Source organism: Lactuca saligna, chromosome 3, assembly GCF_052625555.1.
Source record: "Lactuca saligna cultivar CGN05327 chromosome 3, ASM5262555v1, whole genome shotgun sequence".
Classification (NCBI taxonomy): domain Eukaryota; kingdom Viridiplantae; phylum Streptophyta; class Magnoliopsida; order Asterales; family Asteraceae; genus Lactuca; species Lactuca saligna.
Genome location: NC_136419.1, coordinates 70,667,009 through 70,690,154, shown reverse-complemented (window position 1 = coordinate 70,690,154; position 23,146 = coordinate 70,667,009). Strand labels below are relative to the sequence as shown.

The 23,146-nt window shown below is 36.2% G+C and overlaps 1 protein-coding gene across 2 annotated transcripts; it reads left to right on the top strand.

Moving 5' to 3' along the window:
• The first annotated feature begins 19,842 nt into the window (after window positions 1-19,842).
• On the top strand, window positions 19,843-22,764 carry FNR1 (ferredoxin-NADP[+]-oxidoreductase 1). 2 transcript variants are annotated; one of them, XM_078985334.1, is made up of 10 exons: window positions 19,843-20,035; window positions 20,152-20,383; window positions 20,539-20,675; window positions 21,099-21,177; window positions 21,267-21,358; window positions 21,445-21,522; window positions 21,610-21,672; window positions 21,780-22,014; window positions 22,090-22,205; window positions 22,522-22,764. In XM_078985334.1, the coding sequence occupies exons 1-9, from the start codon at window positions 19,931-19,933 to the stop codon at window positions 22,155-22,157; spliced, it is 1,089 nt and encodes a 362-aa protein (XP_078841460.1). In that variant the 5' UTR covers window positions 19,843-19,930; the 3' UTR covers window positions 22,158-22,205; window positions 22,522-22,764. The 2 variants fall into 2 exon arrangements, with proteins under 2 accessions (XP_078841460.1, XP_078841461.1); XM_078985335.1 differs by having other exon boundaries at window positions 22,404-22,541.
• Window positions 22,765-23,146: the final 382 nt, after the last annotated feature.

The window sequence follows — 23,146 nt, the reverse complement described above, 5'->3', positions numbered from 1 at the left end:
TGAGGTGTAATAGTATCCATGGGGTGCAATGTAACATCCCAATGATGAAGTATTTTAAATTTTAACCCTATGTATCAAGGAATATTGCATCTTGACCATTGCGCATGAGAAAGATTGCAAAAATGGCCCATAGTTTCATTTTGATGATTTTTGCCAAAGAATTAGTACGCTGGGTGTACGTTGTGTGTGTTGGGCGTACCTAGGCAGACCTTAATATGTTGGGCGTACACCGCGTACATAGGGCATATGTGAAGGATCCCGAAACCCTAATTTTTAGCGTTTGGTGTTGGATAAGGTGTCTAAGTCGATAACTATAATTGTATGTACTTGAACTGAAAGTAGTATGGTCCATTTGGGTTTTATTTCAGCAGAACAATTCGTAAGGATGGACTTCTGAGAAGAGATTATTTATGATTTATTAATATATTATAAGTTCTCATATATTAATATGAAATCATATTATTTAATTAGTATTGATCAAGAATTAATTTGAAATTAATTTAGTGATCAAAAGAGACTAATTAAATGTACGAGGATTGATTTGGTAAATTAATGATTCTTATAGCGTGGGCCTATGGTTATTTAGGATGGGCTAAACCAATATGGTAGTCCATGGAGGTTTCACCCATGGATCCTAAGTAATATAAAAGGTCATGTCTATTAGGGTTTACATAGATGTAACCCTAGACTTTACCACACTATAAAAGAAGCCCCTTAGCTCCTAAAATCGGCACTAGTGTTTCAAGAAGATCATAAGAGCCGATTTTTGTGCAAGTCAAACTCTCTCAAGTCCTCCATTGTTGGTGGTGTTTTGTGAAGCATTTGAGGCATCACATTTGGGGTGCTAGGTGCTTAAAGGTCCAAGTTAACAATATAAAAGAAGAGGTAAGTCATCTACTAGTTTTTGTTATTCAAGTACCCATGTTTTGTATGCTAGTTGTTTGGTCAATATATAAACAACATTAACTCCTAATTTCGCATTTACTTGTCAGTCTCCACTTGCCATTTCGTTCATCTAGAACATTAATCTTTCTTGATAGTGATCTTGAGCTTTTATGGGTACTTTTGGTGATTAAGAAGGAAGGAGAAGAAGAGAGGACCACATTGGAAGAGTGAGGCACCTTAGATACATAATCTAATCATCATTTGGCATCATTTTAAAGTAAAAAGCTTTGAACTTGATGATGATTTGTTTAAGATCTTGTTAGCCTTGAAGTTGTGAACATTTTGGCTCGCATTAGCTTGGCATTATGAGTACGAGTTACTATAAGTCATTTGAGACATCCTTTTAGACATTCCAGAGTGTTGTGATGCATAAAAATATGATTTTGAGTGTTGTATGTAACCCATGCATGTGTTAGATGGTCTTATTGGGTTAAGAACTTAAGGTTTTGGACATTAAGAAATTTATAGCCATGCAAAGTTATAAAGTTGGAAACTTTACAACTTAGGACATCAATTTGGGCATGGATCTGAGTTTTAGACAAAAGAGCTAAATGTAAAAAGCTCCTAATGGACTTTTGGGACTAGGTTGCATATACTAGGTGTACCTGGTGGTACGCTGCATGTACGTGATCAACTCCCCATTTTTTGTTAACATCAGAGTACACTGGGCGAACTCTCTTGGTATGAAGGGCGTACTCCGCTGAGAAGGGATTTAACTTTTGGACCTTGACCGTTGACTTTTACTTTGACAATGGTTGACCAAGTTTGACTTAACGGTATTTTTGGAAAAATGTTATTAATTTAGAATGGGAAATGTCTTGATGTTTAGGAGTCAGGTTGAGCTGGTTGTCGGAGCTGAAATTTATTCAGACCACATTTAGATTGAGAGGTGAGTCTTCCTCACTGTACCCATGGGTCGAAGGCACTAATGCAGGACCACTAGATTATTTATCCTGGTTAGGATGTGATTATGAAATTTTGTAGTTGATTAGTAAATCTGCATGATTATCTGTATTTGTTGGTTCTATGTTATGTTTACATGCTACAAATGTCGACATATTGTGTTGGGTTGAGGTTGTACTTCCTTGTAAAGTAGCCAAAAAACCTGGACCAATCCAGACTTATGTTGAGGACCTTGTAGGGGTATTCTTGATACTGTCATATTTATACACATTTCTAGGCAATATTTTAATACATTTTAAGCTATAATTTAGTTAATTGCAAAGATATTTCGTACATATAATGTTTAAATTATATTTTTTAGCCAAAAGTGGACATTCTCGAATTGGAACCGACAAAAGTTGGATACTTGGACGACCGGAGAAGAAAAAGATACAAAAAGGATGTTGCTGCACAGCTTGACCCCTCGTCAGTATTTTGACCATATCTCATGACTCGTAACTCCGATTGACGAGATTCAAAATGATCTGAAAACTACAAAAAATTTCGAAAAAAAACAAATTGTTTTTATGCCAAATGTTAATTCCCAATTCTCACGATGTGTGATTGATTCTTCTAGAAGATAGCTAGGTGGAATGCAGTTTCCTTGATGAACACGAATTCTACTGATCTCACGAAGTAAGACACTAATTTTCACAATGTGAGATATGATTTTTGGAAACTATAAATATACCTTAACATATCAACTTTGAGGGGGTTGGATCTGATTTCCTGGAATTATAATCGAGTTTAGAGGTCAGAAAAGTGCGAAAAACACCTTTTGGAAGGAGAGATTGTTTGAAGATCGGGAATTTGAAGATTAAAACACTACATTCGGTTTTCATTAATTTAATCATGTCAATTTATTATGAAGTTGTGTGTTTACTTTCAGATATGAGTAGCTAAATTACTATACTTTCGTTTAGCTAGAAGAAACCTTGAATTTATGGCTTAGTTTATTAATTTATGGATTTGATAGGTTGGTTTTGTAGATGTGTTTGATTATCATTACTTGGCATGTTAAAGTTTGTGACATTGTTGCTTTAATTCAGGTTTAGTAAACCTTAGTGACCATTAAATTACATGAACTTGTTACCTAGCATTTTAGTGACTATTAAATTGCTAGAGTTAGGATCTACCAAATCTTAGATAAGTGATAAAAGTAACTAATTTAGTTGTGCTAGAGAACATAAATTATGACCATAATTATGTTTTCTTAGATAAATATAACATAGCCCATCTATAACTAATAACTAATTATGTGTTTTGCTTATGTATAACATACAAGGTAGTTCATGAATTGGTAAAAAAAAATAGTAAATTTGGACATGAATTTCTAATTGAATAATAATTGGTAACCAAGTTTAATAATCCATAATTAGTAGCTAACCATAGAGGAGAAGTGGATTTGAACTAAACAAAAGTGTTTTTAGAATACTGATTAAAACTCTCAGTTAATTGTTAATATTTGTCTGGACTTATAAAATCTGTGACAACCGTCAATTTCTGGTCAATTCAAAGTCAAATAAAATCAATAGGTCAAACCGATCAACTCAGCTAACCCTTGCGTTTTAGGGCTTACGTTATGTATTCACTAAACAACTCCCTATTCTAATGAGAGATCATAAATCAAAAATTGCGAACATCTAGATCTCCTTAACCTAAAACTGTGGTACGTGGAGAGCCATACCGATAAAATAATGTTGCATACTCATCGGGAGTGTGTAAGATCCTTAAACAAGGCTTAACAGGGTTTACGAACCTTGCATTGTGAAGCCGGACACTCACAAATGCCACACATGAAACCTCTGTCAATCGTTTTCACTGTATCTCTTCTTATCAAGAATCTCTCCCAAATATCTCTTTGTATGAGAAATCTCTCCAAGTATGTGAAATCTCTCCCAAATATCTCTTTGTATGAGAAACCTTTCTAAGAATGTCAAATCTCTCCCAAATCTCTCCAAGTACGTGAAATCTCTCCCAAATATCTGTTTGTATGAGAAACCTCTCCAAGCATGTGAAATCTCTCCCAAATATCTCTTTGTATGAGAAATCTCTCCAAGTATGTGAAATCTCTCCCAAATATCTCTTTGTATGAGAAATCTCTCCAAGTATCTGAAATCTCTCCCAAATCTCTCTCAAAAGTTTCCGTAACTTTTTGAAGTCATTTGGGTCATTCCGACCCTTAACCGGGTCAAAAACGGCTTAAAACGGGGTAAAAACGAGTAAAATACGCTTAAGGACCCGAAACCCTCTTATAAGAGGCGAAACCTCTTAGAACCGAAGGTCCCTATAGGGACCGAACCTGCTAAGAACCGAAACCAAGAGGACCGAATCTAGGAGACCCGAACCCGAAGGTCCTCTCAGGGCTGAACCTCGCCCAGGAGGAACCGAACCCGAGCCCAGGAGGAACCGAACCCGAACCCAGGAAGAACTGAACCCGAAGGCTACTGTTCATTCGGCTCATTTCGAGTCTGACCACCTTCGCCTCTTATCGTCGGATCGAACCCTCCCTTCGCTTCCTCGCCCCCCCCTTCGTTTCCCTCGGTTTCGCTTCATTCCGGATTCGGCCATAGCAAGGACCGAACCTCGGCCTAGGACCGAGAGGTTTCGCTGGGAACCCATTTTCTCCCGGTTTTCGCGTAGTTTTGCGTTTATGGCCCGTTTTTAATTATTTTTACGCGGGATTTTCACCAAAAATCATATTTTAACATAATAAACCCTAAATATTCACAATTTAATCATATTTTCATAGAAATCTTTATTTAAATAATAAAAGCAAGTGGGTAAAGTACAAAGAGGTGGAGTGTTGACTTTGCTTTACCTTATGACACAAGCAACCACTCCCACACCCACTCTATGACCAGCCACACCTCCCCACCTTACTTAGGTCACATCAATGTCCCTTACACTCAATTTCCACTCATTCCCACGTTTTTAGAGCTGGAACAAAACACCCTCTCTCCTCATTTCTCTTATTTGCTCTCATTTCACTAAGTATCAAACACCACTTTTTCTCTCAAACTTTTTCTCCACCAAATTCGAGATTCAAGGCTGATTTTCAAGTGTTCTTCCACATTTGGTAAGCATAATTCATTCTCCTTATGAATATCTCACTTATTTCCACTCAGATCATGGATATCTTACAGAAACTCCATCATAATTGTGTTAGAGCTTCGAATCTTCAAGTGATTCTTCAAATGTTCTTGGGTTGAACACTTCTCTTCTTCAACACTTATCTACTGAAATCGCTCAAGGTGAGTTCATACCCCTACATTTTCATGTTTTCTCAAGTTTTTAAGGGGGGGGGGGGGGGAATACAAGTTAAAACACCAAGAACATAACTAAACTTTTCTAACAGCCTTCATCAGAAAAGTTCAACTCCATTCACGGACTGTTTTGGGCAACTCAAACATTTTTGTTTTCAAAAATGTATAATGTGCAAATAGTTCAAGTTCTTAGATTTAAAATGACTACTTGCACATATCCATACGATTTTTCTACAATTTATGGTGATTTTTAGAAAACTGCCTATCATTTCAAACAACAATCCGGACCAGTCTGTGATTTTGGACTTATTCACCCAAGTTGGAGGTCATTAAAAATGGTGATAAAAATTATGAGTAAACTAGACACATTTTATGAACTCTCGGAATTTATGGATCTAGTTTTCGACTTCGTATGATTTTTTCTATGATTTTTCCAAAACAGTGCAGAATGGCTAAAGTTAGCCAACAGTATATAAATATCATAACACTTTGTATTATGTTGAGCAAAGTGTATAATCATAAGTTCTAATTATAGAATGTGTTTCTTTGTTAGTTTATCATCATGAACTGAAACTAAGTCATTCATAATAAATATTATACATTTATTTTAGAACACGTGTAATAAACTATAAAAAGTATAGTTTAATGGATTCATAACATTAATGCATTTCCACAAAAGAGTTCTTACATATTACAAACGTTTTTGATAAACTATAATAGGTATAGTTTATGATCATTTACATTCACACACATTTCACTTAAACTTGTTAACCTATATTGTGAGACATTCTCTCCCCGTACATCCGAGTACGGGATATAATTCCTGGTAGTTATAATCAGAATCTCCTGGAGGGAGAACGTGATACTTGTATATAGATCTATATTGGGTTTGACACCCCACACCTTGCTGCTAGCTACAGTGGGACCTGCAGGTCTACAGGTGACAAATGTCATTTCAGTTTTCGCGACGTCTGAGAAACGTCGTGGCAGGTTCACATAGTCATAGTATGATTATAACGACTCACATAGGGATATAACAATCCATAAAGTTTACGGGATTTTATTTATAAAACCTAAATGGGTTTTATGTCAATTTAAAATCACTTTTTATCTCAATGAGTACAGATATTACTGTACACTTTTGTTTTTGGTAGGTATGACTACACATCATTTGAAACCACATTTATACCTTTAAGTATGGTCAATACTTGTTATTTCGCGGTCCTCGGATTTAGGACTACATATACATAAAGTATTAACAAACATGAGAACATATGGAAATTTCATTTAATTCAAACGCGTCAATGTCCATTTAAACACATAACATTTTCTATTAGTAAGAAAGGTTACTTATACATTTTGGTCTTTGGTCATAAGACTACATTACACAGATTTTAAAGAAAATATCGGATTATCTGGATACATATTCTAACGCTTTTACAAGGAAAACGGTTTACTTTTCTAACGAAATCTCTTATGAACTCACCAACCTTTGTGTTGACACTTTTCAAAACTACTTGTATTCTCAGGAATTCAGTGAAAACAGGAAATCAACAACGTTTTGAGGATGGGACGATAAATCGTCAAACAGTTCATTTTGTATCATAATGTAATTGATGTGAATCATGTAAACATGCACTTTGATGTAACGTTTTCAATTATATTTGTGATGGTTGTATTTAATTTGAGCACTATTATGCTCATTGTTGTGATACTCTACATGAAGTCCTCCACCCCCGGATGTTTCCGCCATCCTTGGTTTAGGGGTGTGACAGATTGTTATCAGAGCATTGTTTATAGTGAACTCAGTATATCAAACCACATAAGATATACAAACTATAAATGCATTGGGACTAAGTCTCTGATTTAAAGTTTCAAAACAACTATACTTTTCGAAAGAAATAGTTTCTTATTAAAAGTATACATGCATTCATACATACTAAGGTCAGCACTATTCTAGAACAAAACAAAAGTAATGATTGTTGGATATCACAGGTAAGCTCGGGGATGTATGGTCAGTCTTGGGAGTGGCATAGCCTAATCAACTATGCTGATCCGAGGAGTGATTAGCACATGCCCAAAGAATAGTTGTGATATGGCAACAAGTCTAAAAACTTACCAACACTACCACAATGAGAACATTAGAACATAACATGAGTTTCAAATACTATAGGAGTATTTTGTAATATCATAACTTATATGAAAACTAAATAGATCCTTAATAATAGGTCTATAGTCCCTAAGTGGATACTTTAAGGTTATATATAACTTAGAAATTATAGACTTAGAATTTGTGGTCATTACTTTACTTCCTTTTCCTTGTTTGGATGTGGACCTAGAGTGGGATCACTTATTCAAAGGTCTATCGTATCTTGTTATATGTAATTAGTATGCACTATGTCATTATAGAAGTAACTAATAAGGATCACCCCTATAAGTAATTGATAATAGAATTAGACGCATAGTACTTATCTCCTCCACTCCTATTCTCGCAAATACAGCATAGCAAAATCCTACTTGCCGGACGACCCTTACTTTCCTAATCCGAACTCGAGGAATGGTGAATGGTTATGAGAAGAATCAGAGGCGGAACCGGAGGTAATAGATCCTCCATGCATAGCAAGGGTTCCATGAACTGTTTCGACTATATCGAACCTATGACCCGTTGGGCAATCGTGATCGAGGGTTGAATGTCGACAATAATGACAACAACCACCATGTGGAGACCAACGAGGGTGCTATGACCTCAACCAAGGGGAACTGACGGACAAAGCCCTCCCGGTGAAGACCCGACGGATCGCGATCATCGGGGATTAATACAGGAAGACTACAATCCGAGTTCAGAAAACTGCGCGCTACTACAGACCCTACCATCTCGTGTACCCGTAACTCAGAATTAGACTACTATTCCTGAGACCAACTCTCTTTTTAGGACTTTATTGCCGCTCGTGAAGAGGAAAGAGGGTGACAGGGTAGACACACGGCATTCAAAGGAAGGATGATTGCAGCCAAGCATCGAGTAGCAAAGCTACAAAAATGCATCGACCTAGCCTCAGACATCACAAGGGATGAATCGTCGTGAGTAGAGTTCATACCGCTCACCAGACCTGGTAAATTAGGTTATGAGTATGCGTTGGTACTACTCTATTATAAGTAAAAGCACAACACTGCAAATTAAGTGGTCATACTAATCGAGAGATCTAGTTACTATCAAAACCCGTCCATGCACAAACGTGAGGTAGACCTACAGCGAGGTCAAAATTTTCACTGAAACCATGATTTCTAGAGTCATATTAACAAGATGGGCTTAGGATGTACCTATCCGACTCGAATGTCTATTTAGCCTTAATTATATAACTAAGCATACATCAATAGGTCATGACAAGGACCTAGCTTGGGTCAAGTGTAAGGTTTCACTTGGATATAGAACTACTAAAATACATGAGTTTATTATACAAAGAATCTTGTTATAAATTGTTTTCAGAACACCCTAAACAACCGAACTTTGATACAAATCGATATGAGATAAACTTAGTTAGAAAACTCGCGACATATAGCTATTCTAAAAACTCATTGTCGTCTCACCTTTAAACATTTGTTGAGAAGTTTCTTCTTCATAGACCTATGGAGTGCGAACGTTCCAGCACTAATGCACTGGATCCTATTAAAATTCCTCAACCAAGTGTGTTCGGACAAACATGATTCTAAGAGGAGTAAAGCTTAATGTCCGTATGAAACCTACTCCTACCTACTGTAATAACTCCATCTCGGGAGCATTAGCAGAAACACTAAGAATAGTACAGTAATGTGCAAAAATTTATATGCGTAAATATAAATTGTAAGGATGCACTTAAGACAATCATTTCCACTAACGAAGTCGTTTTTCATCATGAAACAGAGCTATGTCTTCACCAAGAGGCAACAAACCAACTAGCAAGGCACCAACACTGCAAATAGACGCTGCTACTTTTCAGGCTGCAGTCACGACAGCCGTGGCAGCCGTCATGGCGCAATTCAATACTAACAACGTCAGCAGGGGTGGAAGCGGTACTAACAATACAAATTGTGGTAACAATCAGGGACACCAATGGGTACCTACCAACGAAAATACCTCAGGCCACGAACCTACGAACAAGAAGAGAAAGTTTTGGAACATGAAAGAGCGCCACCAATCTTAAGGATACATTAAAATACAACAACCTAGGGTCGCCCCTACCATTATAACAGCAGTCATGACACATGCCTCGACACTAGCCATGGGGTCTGCCACCCAAATGCCGGCTAGACCATATGAAGGATCACTCCCAAAGTGCAACCAATGTGGCTTTCATCACTATGGGGCTTGCCGGGAGTTATACTGTAAAAACTGCAACAGGAAAGGGAATACCGTCCGTTTCTGTAGGGCCCCGACCCATCACCTCCCTTCAATCACCTACACCAAGGTAGGCCCAGTATGCTACCTATGCGGTGAAACGGGACACTTCAAAAGAGAATGTCCAACTGAGAAGAGTGACGAAGGGACAGGAGGAGTGTGATGAACACATCAACAGGAGCAGCAAGGGAACCATGTTAGGACTTTTGTAATGTTCCCAACGACAAAACGTTTAAATACTATATGTTTGTAATGAATTTGTTACGCTTACTAAAGTAACCTTCCTTCTAAAAAGTAGCTAAAATATTCTCTCTCATACAAATCAAACCAAAGACATTCATATATGACCTTAGGATCATTACATGTAAGTTGTGATGACCTTGTCCATACATCGGGGTTAATTTAAATCAAAATACTAAAGTATTGAAACAAATAATTCCATCCTGACTCCGATTCCATGTCTAGTATTAGGGGTTGAGTGGGGTCACCCACTCGACGATTTCACGATATCAATTTACATACGACGATCATATACCGCTCGATCGTAAGGAGACCTGTCAGGAATCATGATATCAAGTATCATTACTGGCTATCGAAAACACACCCACTACCAGTGCTAGACACTGTGGTATGAATCATCTACAATAATCATAACATCAAACAAAACAGAACACACAGAAAAGAAATACAGGACATTCTATCACTCTAGTGATCTCTTCTTTCGAATACAACTTATCTCATGTTATCTAAAAAGATATTGTTGTCGTTATCCAATTTTGATTGATATAGCCCTCATCTTCCCGATTAAACGACTACAAAAGGGCCCTTTGCTTAACCCCCCGAATATCGAAACTATCGTCTCTCATAAACATCCAGCACGGACCTTTGGGTCATCTCTCGCTGTGGAACTCCAAAACACGCACCAGAGGAGTGTTATACTTCCCGAAGCCCTATCACATGTATATACAGGAGACCTTCGGGAATATCGCGCATGTAGCAGACAAGGCTCAGGAACGGGAGCTTGGGATGGATACAACCAGGTGCGAGTCCTGCCATGAACTTCCGGCCAAGATTGCTCAAAAGGACGAGTGAATGTCCTACCATCCGAAAAGGCCTAGTCGCGTAAACCAAACCCACATGCTTCCTACCGAGCTACAAGAGCTGTCAGGTCAAACCTGTCGAACTACTCAACAATGAAATTGAAGAACCAAGCTTCTCACCCTGGAAAACTCTGGTCTTATTCGTCAAATAGAAAAGCAAATTGCTCATAATTCCATCGATTTCAGAGGCCCCGAAAATATCTCCAATAGAAACCTTTACTATCTGCCTCGCATAGACGAATAGGCCGACCAACCGCAAGGAACGAGGTACCCTTCAGGAATTGGACCTGAGATCTGAATATCACCAGTCACGAGTACTGAAGAAGGATGTTCGAGAACAATCCTCCAATTTCGATGCGGACGCTGAAAGTTCGTAGTGATAACCCTCGGATAGGACCAAACCCACTCGTAGGATTCATGAACGTAATAAATAGGATATGCCATTCTTGCTAGGATCAGTTCATCATCGTCATTACAAATAACTTACTTATCTACCCTCGTAGTAAGAAGGAAACCAAGGAGAGCAGCTACAACAAACCACGGAAGCAATACGATCAGAGAAGTATTATCCGAAGTTCTCTAGATACGAGTTTTGGAATTGAGGAGTCCAATTCTCAAGACACATCATTATCAAGGTGGAAATTCATAAGGACCCTTTCAATTGATCAAAACCGTTGAGAAACAGTTAGCACCGAAGGCGTTAACAGGAATACGCCAAAATTTTGGGTCTCGCTGACCTACCATCTTAGTTCTTTTGGAACTTTTCGTAAAATACGGACCCTCTCCCAACTTTGACCCTAAAGGGAGCAACCCTTAACAGGAAGAGAAGCAAGAGGGAGAAACCTTTAGAACTCCAGTATAACATACCAAATCCCTCTGGAAACACTCACTCTGGAAAGGCTTAGTACGCTTCAGAAAACATGGAAAACCAATACCCCATATAATTATGCCTTTCGAGATTTTGTCAGAATCAGCCCTATAACTCGCTACTTCAATCTACTCCTACGAGCTTGGTAAAGTACATTCTACACGACACGTCCCGAACTTACGGAAGTATCTATCCGACGAGACTCTTGCAATTCCCCTCGATGAGATCGAGTTCCACAAAAGCCTCAACTTCGTGGAAGAACCATAGTGACCATGGACCGAGAGGTCAAGCGGACGAAACAACGCCACTTCCCATTAGTGAAAGTTCGTTGGAATACTAACCAAGGACCTAGAGTCACATGGGAGCGCGAGAGTCAGTCGATTAGGAAGTATCCTCACTTCTTGGCTCGATTGTTCATGCCTACTCCTTGCTTAAATTCAAATTTCAGGACGAAATTCCCTCTAACGGGGCGATGATGTGACAACCGTCAATTTCTGGTCAATTCAAAGTCAAATAAAGTCAATAGGTCAAACCGGTCAACTCAGCTAACCCTTGCGTTTTAGGGCTTACGTTATGTATTCACTAAACAACTCCCTATTCTAATGAGAGATCATAAATCATAAAGTGCGAACATCTAGATCTCCTTAACCTAAAACTGTGGTACGTGGAGAGCCATATCGATAAAACAATGTTGCATACTCATCGGGAGTGTGTAAGATCCTTAAACAAGGCTTAACAGGGTTTACGAACCTTGCATTGCGAAGCCGGACACTCACAAATGCCACACATGAAACCTCTCTCAATCGTTTTCCCTCTATCTCTTCTTATTAAGAATCTCTCCCAAATATCTCTTTGTATGAGAAATCTCTCCAAGTATGTGAAATCTCTCCCAAATATCTCTTTTTATGAGAAACCTCTCTAAGAATGTCAAATCTCTCCCAAATCTCTCCTAGTATGTGAAATCTCTCCCAAATATCTCTTTGTATGAGAAACCTCTCCAAGTATGTGAAATCTCTCCCAAATATCTCTTTGTATGAGAAATCTCTCAAAGTATGTGAAATCTCTCCCAAATCTCTCTCAAAAGTTTCCGTAACCTTTTGAAGTCATTTGGGTCATTCCGACCCTTAACCGGGTCAAAAACGGCTTAAAACGGGGTAAAAACGAGTAAAATAGGCTTAAGGACCCGAAACCCTCTTATAAGAGGCGAAACCTCTTAGAACCGAAGGTCCCTATAGGGATCGAACCTGCTAAGAATCGAAACCAAGAGGACCGAATCTAGGAGACCCGAACCCGAAGGTCCTCTCAGGGCCGAACCTCGCCCAGGAGGAACCGAACCCGAGCCCAGGAGGAACCGAACCTGAGCCAAGGAGGAACCGAACCCGAGCCCAGGAGGAACCGAACCCGAGCCTAGGAAGAACCGAATGCGAAGGCTACTATTCATTCGGCTCATTTCGGGTCTGACCACCTTCGCCCCTTATCGTCGGACCGAACCCTCCCTTCGCTTCCTCGCCTCCTCTCGCTTCCTCGCCCCCCCCCCCCCTTCGTTTCCCTCTGTTTTGCTTCATTCCGGATTCGGCCATAGCAAGGACCGAACCTCGGCCTAGGACCGAGAGGTCTCGCTGGGAACCCATTTTCTCCCGGTTTTCGCGTAGTTTTGCATTTAAGACCCGTTTTTAATTATTTTAACGCGGGATTTTCACCCAAAATCATATTTTAACATAATAAACCCTAAATATTCACAATTTAATCATATTTTCATAGAAATCTTTATTTAAATAATAAAAGCAAGTGGGTAAAGTACAAAGAGGTGGAGTGTTGACTTTGCTTTACCTTATGACACAAGCAACCACTCCCACACCCACTCTATGACCAGCCACACCTCCCCACCTTACCTAGGTCACATCAATGTCCCTTACACTCAATTTCCACTCATTCCCACGTTTTTAGAACTGGAACAAAACACCCTCTCTCCTCATTTCTCTCATTTGTTCTCATTTCACTAAGTATCAAACACCACTTTTCTCTCAAACTTTTTCTCCACCAAATTCGAGATTCAAGGCTGATTTTCAAGTGTTCTTCCACATTTGGTAAGAAAAATTCATTCTTCTTATGAATATCTCACTTATTTCCACTCAAATCATGGATATCTTACACAAACTCCATCATAATTGTGTTAGAGCTTCGAATCTTCAAGTGATTCTTCAAGTGTTCTTGGGTTGAACACTTCTCTTCTTCAACACTTATCTACTGAAATCACTCACGGTGAGTTCATACCCCTACATTTTCATGTTTTCTCAAGTTTTTAGGGGGGAGGGGAATACAAGTTAAAACACCAAGAACATAACTAAACTTTTCTAACAGCCTTCATCAGAAAAGTTCAACTCCATTCACGGACTGTTTTGGGCAACTCAAACATTTTTGTTTTCAAAACTGTATAAGGTGTAAATAGTTCAAGTTCTTAGCTTTATAATGACTACTTGCACATCTCCATACGATTTTTCTACAATTTATGGCGATTTTTACAAAACTGTCTATCATTTCAAACAACAATCCGGACCAGTCTGTGATTTTGGACTTATTCACCCAAGGTGGAGATCATTAAAAATCGTGATAAAAATTATGAGTAAACTAGACACATTTTGTGAACTCTCAGAATATACGGATCTAGTTTTCGACTTCGTATGATTTTTTCTATGATTTTTCCAAAACAGTGCAGAATGGCTAAAGTTAGCCAACAGCATATAAATATCATAACACTTTGTATTATGTTGAGCAAAGTGTATAATCATAAGTTCTAATTATAGAATGTGTTTATTTGTTAGTTTATCATCATGAACTGAAACTAAGTCATTCATAATAAATATTATACATTCATTTTAGAACACGTGTAATAAACTATAAAAAGTATAGTTTAATGGATTCATAACATTAATGCATTTCCACAAAAGAGTTCTTACATATTACAAACATTTTAGATAAACTATAATAGGTATAGTTTATGATCATTGACATTCACACACATTTCACGTAAACTTGTTAACCTATATTGTGAGACATTCTCTCCCCGTACGTCCGAGTGCGGGATATAATTCCTGGTAGTTATAATCAGAATCTCCTGGAGGGAGAACGTGATACTTGTATATAGATCTATATTGGGTTTGACACCCCACACCTTGCTGCTAGCTACAGTGGGACCTGCAGGTCTACGGGAGACAAATGTGATTTCAGTTTTCGCGATGCCTGAGAAACGTCGTGGCAGGTTCATATAGTCATAGTATGATTATAGCGACTCACATAGGGATATAACAATCCATAAAGTTTACGGGATTTTATTTATAAAACCTAAATGGGTTTTATGTCGATTTAAAATCACTTTTTATCTCAATGAGTACAAATATTACTGTACACTTTTGGTTTTGGTAGTTATGACTACACATCATTTGAAACCACATTTATACCTTTAAGTATGGTCAATACTTGTTATTTCTCGGTCCTCAGATTTAGGACTACATATACATAAAGTATTAACAAACATGAGAACATATGGAAATTTCATTTAATTCAAACGCGTCAATGTCCATTTAAACACATAACATTTTCTATTAGTAAGAAAGGTTACTTATACATTTTGGTCTTTGGTCATAAGACTACATTACACAGATTTTAAAGAAAATATCGGATTATCTGGATACATATTCTAACGCTTTTACAAGGAAAACGGTTTACTTTTCTAACGAAATCTCTTATGAACTCACCAACCTTTGTGTTGACACTTTTCAAAACTACTTGTATTCTCAGGAATTCAGTGAAAACAGGAAATCAACAACGTTTTGAGGATGGGACGATAAATCGTCAAACAGTTCATTTTGTATCATAATGTAATTGATGTGAATCATGTAAACATGTGCTTTGATGTAACATTTTCAATTATATTTGTGATGGTTGTATTTACTTTGAGCACTATTATACTCATTGTTGTGATACTCTACATGAAGTCCTCCACCCCCGGACGTTTCCGCCATCCTTGGTTTGGGGGTGTGACAAAAACAGATAAAAACCAATTTAAATATTTGCTTATTTTAGATTAATTTTGGTAGTTAAATTAGTTAATTAAATCCATTCCCTGTAATCAACATCCGACTTACCTAAACTATTCTATAATTCGACTAGGTACACTACATAGGTGCATTTAAGCTTGTTAAGTTCGTTATGTTATAAATTTAAAACTAGTAGGTACTTTTTTGCACATCAATTCTAGACATAGCTTGTGGGCTTGGGAGCAATCCAAAAATGAGTTGAGGGCCCGAATGGCATGCCAAAATCATATTGTGGGCTTGGGGGTAATCCAGACCTATACTGAGGACCTTGTAGGGGTATTCCAGACATAGGCTGGGGACCCAATATATACTGTTATATGTATGTGTGTGATTGGTACTTTGGGGGAAGCCACTAAGCTTTAACTTAAATTTTTTTTTTTATTGTTTCAGGTACTTCATAGGATCGTGGGAATTCGAAGGCATGATTGTGCACAACATCCTGTTTTATGTCATTGGGTCTTGGGAAAACTCTGATTATGAAATAATGGTTTTGAAACAATGACACTTTTTGTAGACAATGTTGATTAATGGTTGGTTTTGAAAATTTTAAATGTATTTTGATTTTTATTTGGTGTGTTACACACAAAATCATCCATGCCCTAACATAATCGTTAGTGAGTTTCACTCCACCTCCATGATTACAACCCTCTCACATGGCTTCAATCATTGGCGACTTCACTCTGCCTCTGCCTACCAAGTACCAACATCACTAATTCACAAGTTTCAATCATTGATCTCCGCCTAACTTCTATCATCAGATTTCTTGAAACCATTGTCTCCGTACAAGCATCAATCATCTTGCTGAATCAAACCAAAAACAATCCTAAAACTCTCCAAATTCATGGTGGTGGCAGAAAGAGTGAACTCCGGTGACCTTCAAGATTTTATCATAACTAAAATATGATGAATTGATCAAAATTCAAGACTATTTACATGTCACATTTTTATTCAAAAATAACATTAAAGATTAGAAACCCTTATTCAAGATTACTTAAATATCACATCTTTGATTTAAACCAGTGAAGAAGAAACTACAGGGTTACCAATAATATGTTTTGTTTTGATGGAAACTTCAATCTCTTTTATACAAGTATAACTCTAGGTCTTACATCCGATTAATGGAAACTCCAATATTTTTAACTTCTATTCTTTTACTCTTTTTCAAAAAATTTCCTCATACTTTTCAAGATTGACCACTAAAAAGATTATGAAGAAATTAAGGGGAAAAGGTTGGAAGTAAGATGAGAAGTGTGTGTAAGTAGTTGAATTGAATACTAAATAATTTTAAATCGATGAGTAAATTGGAGAAGAGAGTAGATGAAACGTAAAGAAAGGAGTAGATGTGGGGTAGGTGTTTTTTTTGGTAAATTGCATTTAAACATAAATAAAGGTAAAATAAATAAAAAGGATAAAAGGGTCTTTGTACATGGACCATGACCAACTATGTAAGTTTTAGAAACCATAAGGATTATATTCGTCAAAATAAAATTAACATGGACTAAATTTGTAACATTTGATAAACCACAAGGACAATTTATGTATTTTTGTCTACATTTAATGTGTATCTGTGTAGGATGTATAAAGCAAAATAAATGATAACCAACAAATTGTGTTAGACGGGTCGATATGGGGTCGTTGTGCCTCGTTATGGTCTATGTGGCAAGGCTTTAATGTCGTTACCACAATGGGAACACCGCCCCCCTTCTCGTTATGTGGCCATTTGTTGGCGTTTTAACGAACGATAATGCACATTTTTTTTCCTCCATTTGACCGTTTTTCAACGGTAACATTTAAAAAAAGAAACTTATTTACCTATAAATTCATGCTATTATCTATAAATTTAATCACCACTTTTCTCTCTATTCCATATACTTTCAATACATTTCGAAAAAAATAAATATGTTTGATGATAATGATGATGATGATATGTTCATCTCTATGATGTGCGAGTATTGCATGAACGTCCTACTACAACCAAATCCAGCTTCTCTATTAATCAGACGTGCGATATTAAACAAAGATCGCAAAGAGTGGCACAAACGTCTAATTCACGATTATTTTGTGGATAATTGTATCTACTAACCACGCGATTTCAACAGAAGTTTTTGTTTGCAGCAAAATGTTTTTGTTTGAATAGCCAACGCATTGGAAAGCAGGTATTGTTTCTTTCAAATATAGCTTTTACATTATTTAAATACATTGTTTCTTTCAAATATAGTTTTTATAGATTAAATATACGTTTATGTATGGATTTTTCCAAATGAAATATTATGCTAGAGGTAAGCGAGGATTCACATTGTTACAAAAATGTGTTGCTGCAATTAAGCTTATGGCAATGGGAGAGTCGCCTGATTCGATTGATGATTATATGAGAATGTCAGAGAGAACTCCAAGAGAAAGTTTATATATATTGGCGAGGGGTGTTGTCAAAACCTTCAATGATGTTTATTTGCGTAAACATTCGTTAAATGATATACAACAACTATATGTGCTGTATGAAGAAAAACATGGTTTTCCGGGTATGATTGGAAGCATTGATTGCACACACTAGAACTGGAGAAATTATCTCGTGACGTGGAAAGACCAGTACGCAAGTGGTCATTATGGAACACCTTCGTTAGTATTAGAGGCTGTTGCGTCTCAAGATTTATGGATTCGACATGCATTTTTCGGGGTTGCAGGTTCGAACAACGTCGTGAACATTTTTGATCAGTTACCAATATTCGACAATATTTTGTCAGGAAAGGCACCAAATGCTCTTTTCACAGTGAATGGAAATGATTATAAGTTTGGGTATTACCTTACGGATTGAATATATCCAACATATTACACATTCATGAAGATATTTCGACACCCAGTAACACCAAGACACAAAAGTTTCAAGAGAAAACAAGGAGCACGTTAGGATGTGGAACGTGTTTCAGGAGTTCTAAAGTCGAAATGGCATATAGTTGAACATGCAGCACGACCATATCACTTATACGTTCTATAAGATTTTATGTATGCATGTATCATAATACATAACACGGTGGTTGAAGATAAAGGACGAAACATTACAGAGTATTCGACTTTGGAGCCCAGACACATGCAATTTCAACTCGGGACAACGGAATATTTACATAGTGTCGTAGATATTCAAGACGCACGAAAACGCAGACAACTTCGAAAAGATTTGGTTGATTTTATCTACGATGGAAATGAAGATGTATAAATTAGGGACAAAATGTAATTTTTTTCAAATGTAATTTTTTTGTAATGTTTTTAAAATGTTATGTTTAATTAAAAATAGATTTTATTTAAATAACATGTTTAATTAATTTTGTTTAAAAAATAAAAATTAAATTAAAAAAAGAAAAAAAAAAGAAAAAAGAAATAATAACACAGAATGTTATAACTAGTTGCTCATTTATTCTATATTTATTGTATTTGGTGTTATACACTGAGATAACAACATTTGAATGTGCCTACACCTATTGGTCTTAAAGTTGCAAATTAAAAAATATAATTTGTATCAATATCTAACCTAATAAATGAAAATAATTTATGTCATAGGTATGTTCTCCATTTATTTATCACATGTAATTTTCTTAGATATTAAGGATTTTTTATTTTCCACATGTCATTTTCTGTTTTTTTTTTCATATTTCTTAAATTAAAAATTTAGGAACTTAATACATAGTTTATATATAGTTTATATATGTAAGGTAATTAATTATATTAAACTCTAAGAATAATTGTTATACAAACTTTAATTTCCTTCTTTTTTTTAATTCCATGCTAATATGCATATGTTAGTCACTAAGTTCTATTAACAATTCCAAAATTATATAATATTAAAGGAAATGATTTCACATTATAATATTAAAGGAAATGATTTCACATTATACAAATTTCAATATTTCTGGTATTGTAAAAAATATATAACTTTACAATTTTTTATATTAATTTTTTTTAAACCCCATGTAATACATACTTCCTACGCCTAGTAAAAAGTATATAACAAAATATCTAATCAATAAACCATACAACTTTTCATCCTAAGATACATAAAAAAAAATGATATTTTCCTATAGAATCTGTTTTGTTCTTTATCATTCGAGAAAAATAATCTTGTTTATTAAGAATTCAAAAGGGAAATCACGTTTGTGGCCACAGAAACTCACAAGTGTACAAAGACAACACAAATTTCTTATCCTCACATCTGCCATTGCCATTGGCTTTCTAATTTCCTCCATCCAATTCACAAATATCCATTCCCTTCAACATCGCATTTCTTCTTCACTCATAGTATATCTTCCCTTTCTCTTATCCCTCTTCACTCTTCATTTTGTTCGATCACCATGGCTTCTGCAGTAAGTGCCATAGTCTCCCTCCCATCTTCTAAATCCGCTGCCATTTCACCAAGAACATCCCTCATCACCCAAGAACGAGTCTCCTTCACAAAGGTATCTTAATTTCACTCTCTTCTTCTACATTCCATCTTGGTTTTTCATATTCTATGTTAAAGTTCTAGTTTTTATACTTTCTCTGAAAATGGGTTTTTGTCTTTCTTCATGTTTAGGTGCCATATTACAAGAATGCGTCATCAAATGTTAAGTCGCTATCAATTAGAGCTCAAGTTACGACAGAAGCTCCTGCTAAAGTAGAGAAAATTTCAAAGAAACAAGAAGAAGGTGTAGTTACAAATAAATATCGCCCAAAGGAACCTTACGTTGGTAGGTGTCTTCTCAACACCAAGATCACCGGCGACGATGCTCCTGGTGAAACTTGGCACATGGTGTTCACCACCGAAGGTATGATCGATCCAAATTTGAAATGGGTTATCATCAAACTTTCTTGATCAATACAAAAAGATTATCTTTTAGTAGTTAAAGATTCAAACTTTATATAATATGTTCTTATATTCTTGGAGTGAAATCAAGATTGGTTTATTGTTCGATTTGATTAGGTGAGATCCCATATAAAGAAGGACAATCCATTGGTGTAATTCCCGATGGAATTGACCCCAAGAATGGAAAGCCACACAAATTGAGATTGTATTCCATTGCGAGTAGTGCTCTTGGTGACTTCGGAGACTCCAAAACTGTAAGCATATCTACAAAATTCCATTCTTTTTGAAACCGATTTGAAGCATATTGGTGCATCAAGATCATCTCTCATGTTTACCTTTTCAAATCAAACAATAAAAGCTTCAAACACGTATTTTTCCAATTTAATAACATGTCAACTTGGTTAATTTGGAAATTACGAGTGAAACTCGATATAACAAAAAGGTCAAAATGGTTAATATGCAAAAAAATACAGAAACTTTTGTTCTTTGATTGGAAAAATGAAGGGATTCGACGTTAAACCACAAAACTTCGGAAAATATAATGATTGTTTTTGTAATTTGTGGTATTTCGTAGTGTAAAAACATAAGAAAAAGAAAATTACGATAGTTCATATGTATTCAAATAAAGACTCATGTGCGCATGTATATCAATCTTGTGAACTTCATGTTTTGTGTAGGTTTCATTGTGTGTAAAAAGACTAGTCTACACCAATGACGCAGGGGAAGAAGTTAAAGGAGTTTGCTCTAACTTCTTATGTGAGAATAAATCTTTAACTTTTTCTTACTAAACTTTATTCTATCTTTTTTTTTCTAAGATGAACAATATTTGATTAACAACAAATCAGGCGACTTGAAGCCTGGAGCAGAAGTACAAATAACAGGTCCAGTTGGAAAAGAAATGCTTATGCCAAAGGATCCTAATGCAACTGTTATAATGGTAGTTTTTGTTTTTCCAATCCTCAATAAGACTTTTCTTTATTCTATTAAAAAAACGTAACATTTAATGATACTTTTCGAATTCAGCTTGCAACAGGAACTGGTATTGCTCCATTTCGATCATTTATGTGGAAAATGTTCTTTGAGAAACACGAAGACTATAAAGTAAAAACTTATCACCTCTCATCACATTGACTAGTAATTATAAATAATTTGACAAAATAAAGTTTTAAACTTGATTCATAATTGCAGTTTAATGGATTGGCATGGCTCTTTTTGGGAGTTCCCACGAGTAGCTCATTGCTATATAAAGAGGTAAAAAACTTGTCATCATTCATTCATCTTTCAAAAACAAGATTGAAAAATCGGATGATTGAGAAAAACGACTCCAAACTTGACCACGTGTTTCTAAAATCTTTTAGGAGTTTGAGAAAATGAAGGAGATGAAACCAGATAACCTAAGAGTTGACTTTGCTGTGAGTAGAGAGCAAACTAATGAGAAAGGTGAAAAGATGTACATTCAAACAAGAATGGCTCAATATGATAGAGAGTTATGGGAGTTACTCAAGAAAGACAACACCTTTGTGTATATGTGTGGGCTTAAGGGTATGGAGAAGGGTATTGATGACATTATGGGTACATTGGCCGCTGAAGATGGTAAATTACCGAAATACCCTCGTTGAATATGTTTTCTTTGTTTCTTGTAATTCATTTTTTTGTGTTTTTTGGTAGGGATTGATTGGGTAACATACAAGAAGCAGTTGAAAAAGGAAGGACAATGGAATGTGGAAGTGTATTAAGTGGTTTTGTTCCTTTTTGTACAAATACAGCCCTCTCTTTGTAGATAGGTAACATTTCGTTTTTGTAATCTGCATATTTGACGACTTCTATTTTTTTTTTTGGTCATATAATTTTATTATAAACCAAGTCTATATTGTCAAGGGATTCCCACCCAAATTTTAGTTTATATTTTTGAGGGCATGGGTTATGAAAGTATAATGCAAGTATGGGAATAACGAATAAGATTCTTGTTATGTTGTGTGTAGCTGTTTTCTTGCCAACTTTTTTCAAATTTATGACTCCATGTGATATGTTTGCAAATGGGAAAAGGATAAAAAGAAATTGAGACATATGATATTGGCTTATATGGTTTCCTTCGTCTAGCTTTGGATGCTTATTTCAAGTGCCTAGAAAGCAACAAGTACAGAAGGATATGGAAGTAATGATGGCGTTATGTGAGAGCATTTGACTTCACCAACGAAAAAAGTGTACTAATGATAACAAATGGTTCTTCATTTGCCACAGTTTGTATGTTATGGTGCATGTGTTTTTAATTCCATTTGTATCCAAGGTCATTCTCTTATATTATATTCAAGATAGGGTCAATCGTTCGAGCCTTCTCTTCCATTTTTGAGCCTTTATGTTGTTCTGCGTACTTTTGATTGTTATTATGGATATGTGTGGCCGGTATCAAGGATGATAGTTGTCATAGAGTTGAAAATAATCTAGGATTAGTAAAGTTTTGAAACAACTAGTAAAGTTGAATTTTTATGGTCAGTAGTTAATAATTATAAACAATATGTTTGGAAATTATACGGTTAAAGCACTTCTTCTAGAGGGCTTATCGTTACGGTTACAATTTTAAAGGATCGCAACTCCATTAAATATTAACCGGATCGCAAAAATCTAGATTTATAGATTTACATGTATCCTGATTAAAAAAATCTTGTTTTCTTTTCTCAACATTCCCCACATGAATAGAAATAGGGTGAAATGCGTAGAAGTTTTG

Coding starts and splice junctions, on each gene's coding strand:
- FNR1 (XM_078985334.1), top strand. CDS start 19,931: ATGGCTTCTGCAGTAAGTGCCATAGTCTCCCTCCCATCTTCTAAATCC. Junction 20,036..20,151: donor AACGAGTCTCCTTCACAAAG/GTATCTTAATTT, acceptor CTTCATGTTTAG/GTGCCATATTACAAGAATGC. Junction 20,384..20,538: donor CATGGTGTTCACCACCGAAG/GTATGATCGATC, acceptor CGATTTGATTAG/GTGAGATCCCATATAAAGAA.